This window comes from Pavona decussata, unplaced genomic scaffold (assembly GCF_977016875.1).
Source record: "Pavona decussata unplaced genomic scaffold, jaPavDecu1.1 SCAFFOLD_254, whole genome shotgun sequence".
Taxonomy (NCBI): Eukaryota; Metazoa; Cnidaria; class Anthozoa; order Scleractinia; family Agariciidae; genus Pavona; species Pavona decussata.
Window position 1 is genome coordinate 3,883,206 of NW_028145657.1, and position 11,449 is coordinate 3,894,654.

Below are 11,449 nucleotides of genomic sequence, written 5' to 3' on the forward strand. Positions count from 1 at the left end.
GGGAAAAGAAAGAAATTGGCCGTCTGTACCTAAAAGATCCATCATAGTTTTGATTCCAGCTACAAACCATTCTTGAAAAAAGAAAGGTTTCTTATCAATGAGTATGTCTCTATTATTAAAAAGGAGCAAATCAGAGATGCCTTTATGACTATAGAGGGTTTTCAGCTCGTCAAAAAAGAGCAAAATATCGTGGTAGAAGCGGGGCAAAAATTCAAAATCTTTCATTCGATAATTACATAATAACAGGAAGTCAAGTCCTCCCCATTTCTTGAAGTGGTAGTTTGGAACTGTTTTCCAATTCGGATGGCCGTTATTCAAGAGCCTAGGAATCCATGCTAGTCTTAGTGCTTTTATCATAGTTTCTAAATCGCTCATACGCAAACCACCTTTCTCGTAATCCTGGTGCACTCCTACTCTTTTAATCTTATCCCCTTTGTTTTTCCATAGAAATTTGAACAAGCGACCTTGAAAATTCTTAATGATCTCCTTCGGTACGTCAATATTCGAGGCCAAGAGAGGATCAAGATCCTCTCTTGTCGAGGCAGAGTACACAAAATTGGAAATACTAAGTGTCTTGATTATTAACACTCTACCAAATAACGTTAAATCTCTTGATCTCCACATATCAAGATTTGATTGAAGTTTGATTGGATTTTATGATCAAAATTTAGCTGGTTGTTACCTTTAATATCATATGAAAAATAAATTCCTAAAATCTCCGTTGGATTTTTAACCCACTTAAGACTTAATGGTTTGGTTGTCCGATTTGCCCATATCCCAACCCACATGGCTTTAGTTTTTTCAATATTTAGTCGTAGTCCTGAAATATCTCCAAAAGAGTTTACAGATCTTAAAGAATTTTCCACAGATTCCAAGTCAGCGCACAAAAGATTAGTGTCATCAGCGAATTGACTCAATCAATTTTTGATAGAAAAACGAACTTCTTATCACTGAGCATTGTTTTATACAACATTGAAACAAGAGACTAAGGGCCTCTTCATATGATCCCGGTTGACCGGGCTAGCCCGCTTACCGAGATCTCGCCTCATTCCTATTTCTTTTGTAAAAAATTCGATGTGTTCATATGAGAAGGCGGGCCAGCCCGGTTACCGAGATCTCGGTTTCAGCGACCGAGATCTCGGGAGTCCGGGACGAAAATTTCCTCATATGAACACGGTATCCCGGTTACCGGGATGAAGTCTATAGCCAAACATTCGCGTCTTAGAACGGATATATTTGATTATTACGGCTCATTTCTGAGATGTTCTAGTTCAAAATAATTCCTTTTCGTAGTAGAGATAAAGATATAATACTTTTGAGGTTTGTAGAACCGATAAAAATGAAAAATTCTTGCCAGGCTTGTTCGGTAAATGTCACGCTCGATTGACCGCGTCACCACTTTTCATCTCGGTAACCGGGATGAAATTTCCCATATGAACGGACTGCAAAATTCATCCCGCTTACCGAGCCATCCCGGTAACCGGGATCATATGAAGAGGCCCTAAGGCCCGGTTCAGACGCCGTACTTCACACGAGCCGAAACGAATTCAATAGCCTGTTCCAGGCTCCTAGAGAGAGGCGCGAAGGAGAGTGCGAGGGGAGTGCGAGGGGAGTGCGAGGAGAGTGCCAGTTCCCCTCGTTTTCGTCCCCTCGCCCTTTCCTTCGCGCGTGTCTCTAGGAGCCTGGAACAGGCTACGAATTCAATGAATTAAGTTCATGTGAAGTACGGCGTCTGAATCAATTCAGAACGGCCAATTTAATTCGGATCGGCTAAGCAATTTTTCCCGCCTGGCTCAGCCGGGAATAACGGCTGTAGAACGGCTTTGATTCAGACACCGTACTGCACATGAGCCGAATCGAATGCATAAGTTATTATAATGTATTTTCCCAACGGTTTTCCCTTAAAACATGCGTAGAAGAGTGTTGAAGAAAAAAACAACATGGCGGCCTGGCGGGCAAAACTTTCTGTGACGAGTTCTAGCGAAGCTGACATGTGTAGTTCGTATTTTAGCACGACAAAATATAAATGTTTGAAATCGGTAAATTCCCATTTGCAACAACTGTTCGATTTTTGAGGAAGTTGAAGATTCCTCGGATTCTTCTAGCTTTTTGCTGAGTTTTCCAGTATTTTTCGCAGAAAAAAGGCTCTTGTTTGCATTTTGTTACCAGCGTCCGCCATGTTCCAGCTGTGTTTACAAGGTATGTTTCACCGCTGACCCGAATCCGCAATTTTTAGGAGAATTAATTTCGGCTGAATTAAGTTCGGCGTCTGAATCAATTCAGCCGGGATTAATTAATTTGCGTCGGTCTAACTTCGAATTCGATTCGGCTCATGTGAAGTACGGCGTCTGAACCGAGCCTAACAAAAATAGATTGAAAAAAATTTTCATAGGAAGAGGATCATGTATAACTAGAATATATAAGGATTTAGAGTTCAATGAAACTACATTCCTAGAATTAAACAATGGAACTTAAAGACTTTCAAATTTGTATCAGTGAGCAGTAAAATTTATAGACTACGAGTAGTCCCCCATTTTTCCTCAGGGATAGTAGGGCGAGCGAAAATCACCCCACGCGAGAAAAGGCGACAAGCGGCGGGGAGAGAGAAAAATTTTTCTCTCTCCCCGCCGCGTGTCGCCTTTTCTAGCGTGGGGTGATTTTCATGCGCGCTCGCGTTTCGCTCGCCCTACTATCCCTGAGGAAAAATGGGGGACTACTCGTAGTCTATAAAATTTACGGAGCATCAGTGAACCGCGAACTTCTAAACAAAATCGGATACGTGACGTAATGCGTAATTTTTCAATAAAAAAACTTCAATGCGCATTATAATATCTAATAAATTTTCATAGTAAATTACATTAGCTTTATTTTGGTGTAAGAACGAGAATTTTATGATGATTCAAACCAGAGTTATAGATTTTTGAACATTTTGCAGGTTAAGTATCACGTCGCGCGTATCAACAAAGAGGCCGTTACCGTCGCACTGGAGATGTAAGAAAACGTAAGTGTAGCTACTTTCGTTAGTACGTTTTTAAATAGTTTTTTTTAAACAAGGTTTTAAAGCACGGTTTTCTTCCGTTCAATAGTTCAAAAGATATAAATTTTCAAAATTTGGGTTACAAGTTAATGACTGACGCATAATTTCCAAGCGTGCAATACAATAAATATTCGCTTGAATTTTTCAAATGAAAATGAAGTTCAAATCGACATTCTATTATACAAGATTGAAAGTAGAATATATAAGGCTTTCAAAATCAATTAAACTACATTCATAGCATTAAAAGGATAGAAGTTTCCCACTTTTCAAGTTGAATCAGTGAACAGAAGAAGTACGCCTGTGTCTTTTCAGTTGTAGTATAGCGTTTTTGAGTTCTCTTTCGAGGAGCTCGTTTGCAGCTTTCTCAAGAGCCTTCGTATGTGCAGTACACGAAACATTGCCACTGGTCTAGGAAGATCTAGGAAGATTCAAGATACTTAGCACCTTTCGTGCTGCAAAGTGATAAGAAATTGACTTGTCTATTTTTGAAAACCACAGCACTCAAACTCGAGTGTAAACAAAAAATGTCAATAAGTTGAAAAAGGATCTCCTGGATGAAGCCGTTTGCCGCGAAAAGGTCGCTGGGGAGTTCACGCCTTACGGATCGGAGATTATGTCATCTTGAAACTTTACAAACTTTTTTCCGAAAATACCTTTTTCTCAAAAAAAATGGCGCGTGTTTATTATTTTCCTTTGAAAATGTAAGTTTAAGTAATTAACTTTAATTTGATCGAAAATAACAATCCCCGCGACGGTTTAAAGTAACCTTGAAACGTTCTTGGAGCGTCTCCGTTTAGGGACAAAGGATCATGCGCATACCGGTCGTCTCGTAATGTCCTTAGTATCCCGGATGCTTCGTCTTACTAAATTCGCGAAAAGGTGGAAAAGTTACCAACAGTATATGGGTGACTTACAGCTAATTAATGAAACGAGAATACGGCGCATGAGATGATGTGCAAGCTAAGAAAGTCTGAATTTATTTGAGGCTAGAGATCGATAAGGTTTCAAGTCGTTCTTGTGTTCATGTGTAAAATGAACTGATATGAATTAGTCATTACCAGCTGTGTCATCAACAAGTAAACCAAAATAACAGCCAGTTGCCTTACTGAGTTTTAATTTTATTTCCAGTGACACGTACGTCTTAACTCAACATGGCACTGAGACGAATCAAGCTGATCTGCTTGTTGAAATTTGTGTTTGTAATAGCAGGGTTATTATGTACACTGTGCATTCTGTATTTCTTGAGCTTCCTGCCTCAGCCATACAAACTGAAAATACAGCAACAAGAAGCAGAACATCATTTTAATACCACTGAGACGGCGATACTCACTAGCCAAGCAACTGGAAACTTCAAACAATATTCACCAAAATCGAGGAGAAATGTTATCATTGTGTCGCATGGACGCTCGGGTTCTTCACTCATGGGTGATATTTTCAACCACCATCCTTCCGTTTTTTATATGTATGAGCCACTTCAAGCCCCAGAACGAGTAACAAGACACTTCGAAGTTACGAAAACTACTTTATATACCAACCTCGTCAAAGAATTTCTAACAGGTTTATTTGGCTGTAAATTCCAGCACCCTCAGATTATAGAAGATATCCGTAGATATTACCGCAAACCCGATCATCCTCGCATTAGTCAAGCCATTGCATCACCGCCTTTATGCCCATATAGACCGACAGACCAAAAATGGGATCCAAAGCTCTGTCTGCCTATCACAAGTGAGTCTTTGGGAAGTGTTTGTAAAGACAACTACAATTTAACTGTCATTAAAGTTCTAATGGCTCGCATTCCTGAGAATAGCATCAAAACTATTCTGAACATATGCAGTCCATTGAAAAATGTCGATTGCATAGTGGTCTTTCTCGTAAGGGACCCTCGAGCCGTAATCCCTTCATCGCGTCTAATCGGCTTCTTCGGAGATAGAAGGGGCACAAAGCAAGGCACTATAAGCTATAGCAAAATGAGGTGCAAGCAAACGGAGGATAATTTAGAGCTTGTTCGAAAACTACCAGATTATTTGCGCAACAGAATCAAACTTCAAAGGTTCGAAGACCTGGCGGTAAACCCATTAAAAGAACTATCAGGTCTTTTCGAATTTGCTGGGTTACCTGTGCTGGAGAGCGTACGCGTATGGTTGAACAAAACAACGCATTTAAGTAGGCGGGACTGTAATAAGATGGATGGAGTGGCTGTGACATGCACCAAGGACGATGCATGGGCCGCGGCAAATCGCTGGAGATGGAGAGGGGATCGACGGGCTGATATCGAGATTATTGAGCACTATTGTGGTAACGTCATGCGCCTCTTAGGTTATAAGCCTGTGGGCCGATCATATGAACTACTCGATAACAAGAAAGTTCCTCTTTTTAGCGATGAATACGAAGCGAAACAATGGTTTTTACACTGAATGGGTCGAACATCAGTAGAAGGATACATAGACATTAGGATTACAGGCCGAGAATGAAATGAATCCGGCTGAGAATAAGATTTTACCCAGAACTACTGTCAACTAAGATAAATATATTCACGAAAACTGTTTCACTCAGATCAGCTGTGTTTGATCAAGCTTGATGGATGGTGTCCATAATCACAGTTTCTTGTTTGTGTTAGTCGCGCTTTTCAGGATATGCTAATCTTAGAGTCATTAATTTACACTAAGATTAAGAGTGACATGTACTTACAGAGAGAGCAAATCATATATGCGGGTTTACGAAATATGATATGCTTAGATGTAGCTAAACGATAGATGAATGTCCTGCAGTTAACTCTTTGAGCCTAGCTAGGCCTTAAAATCCTCTCCTTGGCGACGAACTGACCGCAAAGTTCTTGTATTTCGACAGTAGAATTACTAGTGATAAGAAACGATTTAGAGAAAGAAATTACTAGTACGTCGATATAACACCCTGTTGGAGAATAGGCAGAGACGGAAATCATAATTTGGTCAGTGAACGGACGAGTATCATGGCGTAGGAGAGTAAGCGTATGCAAAAATGCATAAATTGGCCATGGAAAAATACAGTCCTAGTTAACCTTGAGCCTTTGCCGAATTTAGGCAATTTACAGAGCAGCTGGCTTTGTATTAAGTGTGGTGACGGATTTTTTTTAAACTTTGGAACCGGAGTAGGGAAAAATGAAACAACACTAAAACTAAACTGACTGATTTAAAACGGCCAGAATCTCCAACCAAATTACACAGAAGACACAAAGACCGTCCCAACGTTGAGGTAAGCAAAGTTTATTTACATATTTATAGCTGTTTTTTTAGCAATTTGAGAACTGAAGTGAATTAAATTGCAATACCAGTCTATAAATCAGAAAATCGATATCAGGTTCATGTCGAGTGAACTAGTGACATTGTTAGTTTTAGCCATAAGTAGATTTTTTTTCAATTGTAAGCGCTTTAAGGTTCGGCAAAATGCGCATCGAAGAACTGTTAACTAAATGAAATGAAATTAAATGTTATCGGGTACTGAGCTCGGGCTGCCTGTGGCCGAGATTGATGGGTTGGATCTCAACAACTGAGAGAACATTTATCGCCATACATCTTCATCATCATCTTCTTCTTTACTTTAAATACGATGTCATATCATTAAAATTAATAGTCTTCCCATGGGCCGTGTGAAGACAAAACAGTAACTACTAGCAAGACATTAATGAAACAGTATAAAACTATAACAAGCTAATCTGCTATATTTAGTAAAATTGTAACAAGCGTGATTGTCATAATAATAATAATAATAATAATAATAATAATAATAATGACTTGTACAGGAAATCGCCATCACCCATATATAGGTGGTTTTTAGACGAGACCTCTCATCAAAGCAGTATTAAAAATTAAATAAAAGGTGGAGAATTAAAACTAGACCTCAAGATGCTAATCAACAAGAATTAAGCAAAAAAATTGATATTAATTAATGAAAAAATGTTTAACTAATGTATTTAACATAGCCTTGTCATGTGGCGATGTTTTTCAAAACAATTTAAATTTGCATTAATTGGTCGAAGTTTTATTTCTGCGGCAGGGATCAGAGTTGTTTCACAAGGCAGCTGAAAGGCGATCCGCTGGCTTTTGCAGCCTTGCCGGTCGTTGATATAGGGATATGCCAATCCACACAGAATTTCTAACAGTGCATGAATAAACAAACACTTGAGTGTTTCATAAATAAATAAAATTTCGTAACGTGTAACGTAACAGCCTCCATAACATTTTGGGATGTAGCATTCTCAAACTGATTGCAAGGCTACCACCATCTCAACAGCAGTCAGGCAGTTGTCCGGTTCGTTAGTGTTCTGGGCTGAGTTGCTCGAAGCATGGTTAGCGATAACCATTGGTTAAGAGGTATTAAAACCTATAGGTTGTCATGGTATTTAACCCGGGTTAGCGCTAACCATGCTTCGAACAACTGGGCCCTGGCCGCTAGCTGAGTTTCAGTTGAGGTTCTAGTACGAGTACAAATATTTAACAATTATCCTGCGAAATCGCGCGGAATATCGCCTGATACTTAGCCGACACCGACGAGGCCGTAGGTCGAGTTGCCTAAAATCAGGCGATATTTCGCAAGATTGAGTAAGATATAGCTTCCCACGCAGACGTTCTTAGGGGTTCGTCACGCGTTCCTTCCGTGTGGGCAGGAACGCGTGACGAACCCCTAAGAACGTCTGCGTGGGAGGCTAAGCAGGATAATGATAAATGAAGTTTCATCGCCCGGACTCGGGCGACGTATATTCAGTTCAACATGACCATATTTGGGCAGTGTCACAATGTGTTGAATGATAAATCCCATGAAACTTCATTTTACTCTTTGTCAGCTATGAGCTTGACGCAATTGTTTTAACTTGTTCAATTTTTAACTTGAACAAAGCTGCCGCTTTCATTCATGCCGGTCCGCGTGCGGGAAAATGTTACAAGTTTCTTTTTGTGACAAATAAAGATCGCCTCCAGCTTTTCTGCTATAAACCTGTGCTTTGTTATCAATGTGTTGAATAATAAAACAATTATTCTGCTCAATCTTGCGGAATATCGCCTGATTTTAGGCAACTCGGCCCACGGCCTCGTCGGCTAAGTATCAGGCGATATTCCGCCCAAAAAACATTAAGTCAAATTAAATCGCGTATTGGTAGTGTACTAGTCGCACTTGTACTGTCTAGATAAAGGTCTCTTTTGATTATAGACCAACTCAAGAAGTTACTCCTTTACCGTGGTCACAGGCTGGCAATCATTTTGTTTTTTTACACATAATGTCACGTGTAAAACGTGCACCTCAGTCCACAACAAGAAATTACCAGGCGTTTTCTCTTCCAAGAGATCATTTTCTCATTGGCTCTTGTTATCGCATTTTTCTGGTTAGGGCGGTTGCGCCAGGTTGGGGTAGGGTGGGTGGACGGCGGGGGGTTGGCTAGTTTTTGGTGTTTGTTTCGCTCAGTACTGACGTGAAGTCAATTTGTAATTTCTTATTGATATTATTAATATTAACTGACCATTAACTGATAACTTTGAAAAAACGAAGATCAAAGGTACATGGTGTAGAATAAATAATACAAAAAAGAACAAGGCTGATGTACATAACAATTAAGAAAGTATAATTAAAAATACAGAAACAGGCAGGGGCGCCGCAACAACGCGAACCAATTACTGCGGGCTCGGGATAAAATAGGATAAGATTATACTATGAATTAAATGAATTAAGATGAACTAGACGCGCCACTTAATGTCCCTTTTTAGGTTGCGGGCTAGGTTGATGAAGTACATACCGACTTGAAGGATCGATGGTTGTCAGGGTCATCAGAGACTTGGACAGCTTGTGCGTAGCAACGTTTAAAAATTCGTTTGAATGAACTTAGTGAACGTTATTACGGAGAGACCAAAATCTCGGTCTCAGGGATTCCATAACTTAGTTGTTTTATTCCAGAACGACCTTCGAAATAAGGTAGATTAACTCAGTCTTATAGAAAGAAGGGTTGTATTGAGGTTACTAATCGATCTGGTTTGCTTGGTTGGAGCGCGTACGGTAGGAATTACGAGGGTTGATCTTTACAAATATAGTCACAGCGGCTTTGAAGAAAAAATCCATGTCTATAATAATAATAATAATAATAATAATAATAATAATAATAATAATAATAATAATAATAATAATAATAATTTTATTAAACTCTTCTCATTGAAAAATTAAATACAAAGTTAAACTGACAAGTTTTGGTAAAGCTATCGGTTAAAAAAGACTTCTTGGTGGTCTGGTGGTTTTCAAAAGAGCAGATACAAACAACTCTCTATGAATTAAAAAATGAAAAATTTATGTACAACCCAATAATAAAGTATCTATAGCTGTTGAGTCTAGGGAAGTCCTGCTGGACCGTTCCCTATTTCTAGATCCTTATCCTTAACATCAAAGTTCCCCCTTCTCGGGGTTCTCGATCCCCTTAGGCGTAGGAGAGCCCTCCGTAAAATAATAATAATAATAATAATAATAATAATAATAATAATAATAATAATAATAATAATAATAATAATAATAATGATAATGATAATGATAATGATAATGATAATGATAATGATAATGATAATGATAATGATAATGATAATGATAATGATAATGATAATGATAATGATAATGATAATGATAATGATAATGATAATGATAATGATAATGATAATGATAATAATAATAATAATAATAATAATAATAATAATAATAATAATAATAATAATAATAATATATTTATGACTCAAATTTCTGCAAGGCTGATCGGACTGCGTAGAAAACTTAACACGACAGCGACATGATAGAGACCAAACCGAGAATCAACAGAATGCGGCAACCGTGGACAGCTGTTTCGAGCTGGTTGGCTCTCGTCAGCACGGTGTAGCACAGCAAAAAGTAGAACAACCAACGGGGGTCGAGTGGTCTACCAAATGCACGTGGTAGTGATTTCGGATGGGCCCAAATTCAGACATTCGTCCACGTCATAGCGCGAGACTACCAACAATGAACAAAAGAACTGAAATATCATGTCGCTGTCGCAATAAGTTAAATGAGAAAAGCAAAACTTTCCTTCACAAGAACATGGCCAAACCATGTTAACTTGCATCATTTTCGTTTGCGGTCCCTTGCTTATTGTTTACTTATATATTTATGTCTAGTTGTTCATATGCCAGTTATTAATGGGTTGAAGGTCCAATTTGATTAGCCTATCCTTATAAGTTTCGGGACAGGAAAAAAAAACAGATTAAAAATGTACTTTGTAGCCCGTTGCTCTACTTGCTCTGTCACAAATCAGGCCCTTCGATTGAGGTGCCCATACCTGAGTAGCATACCCGAGGTGGGACTGGACTACTTTAACAATCAGATTATGAGCTCGAGTGATTTCTATCGCGTGATAGTTGATGAGGGGGCGTCTCGGAATCAACTATCACGCCCTGAGAGAAATTGAGAGCGAATAATCTAATTGTTTTGGTACAAATCTACTAGTCGTTCAAAACTTAACAAAAAGATAGGTTCAGTTTTTTTTATTGAATAATGATATAAATAGGTCAAGCCAACGCACATTTTTAGGCTTCTCCCGTCACTATCTACATAACAAAATAGATAGTGAGTAGCGTATAGAACAGCATTCGTGATAGAACGCTAGTAGGCGATTTATACTAATGTGTAATGTGAGGTAAATGGTACGTTTCACGGCCGACATTATTTCCAAAGGCACGGTCTTTTTTCTTCATGATTTCTGTACCTTTGTAAACACTGAAGAAAAAAGGCCGTGCAATTCGAAATCTTGGAATAATACGTTTCCCTAACCGTGAAATCAGCCGTGCTCTTTTTTCGCATTATTTGTTATACAATTCAGGTTGCTGATTATATCCTTTACTACAGGATCCGGTGCTTTTATTTTGTCGCGGTGGTTTTTAAAAACACAGTTACATGGTGTGTTTGCGGATGCATATTGTTTCTTTAGGATTGCAAAACCACAATGACAAAATATCGAAGGATATAAGGGTGGTGGCCGGGTACTTTCGGCATCCAGTGAAATTCTTATGGAAATGGGAATTACTGACATTACTGAGAACAATTTTTAAATTTGTCACCCTTTATCAGGCTTTCGTCTATGTTTCTCTCGCTACGATCGAGGATCAACTTACCCTCTATATTTTAAGTGTACGTTCATTTCGTCAGGAGATCGTTACGAAAAACCGCCGCATAAAGCGATTTTTAACACGCGTTGCGGGTCTATTCTGCTTTTGAATTTTATTTTGATCGCTGTTTCAGTACTGTTTCCTGACAGTTCCCATCGCTTGCTTAAGAACACCGAAAAAAAAGGCACCATTAAGTTGGCGGTATACCAGTAAAAAACAAAGCCAGGATGTTTTTTGTTTAGTCAACTTTTAAATAACGTCTATTTCTGAATGA

The 11,449-nt window shown here is 38.8% G+C and overlaps 1 protein-coding gene across 1 annotated transcript; it reads left to right on the forward strand.

Annotated features, from left to right (window-relative positions):
- The first annotated feature begins 4,087 nt into the window (after positions 1 to 4,087).
- LOC146456666 (carbohydrate sulfotransferase 6-like) lies at positions 4,088 to 6,637 on the forward strand. Its single transcript, XM_085092815.1, has one exon. It carries the CDS (start codon positions 4,189 to 4,191, stop codon positions 5,449 to 5,451), a length of 1,263 nt encoding a protein of 420 aa, XP_084948941.1. The 5' UTR covers positions 4,088 to 4,188; the 3' UTR covers positions 5,452 to 6,637.
- Positions 6,638 to 11,449: the final 4,812 nt, after the last annotated feature.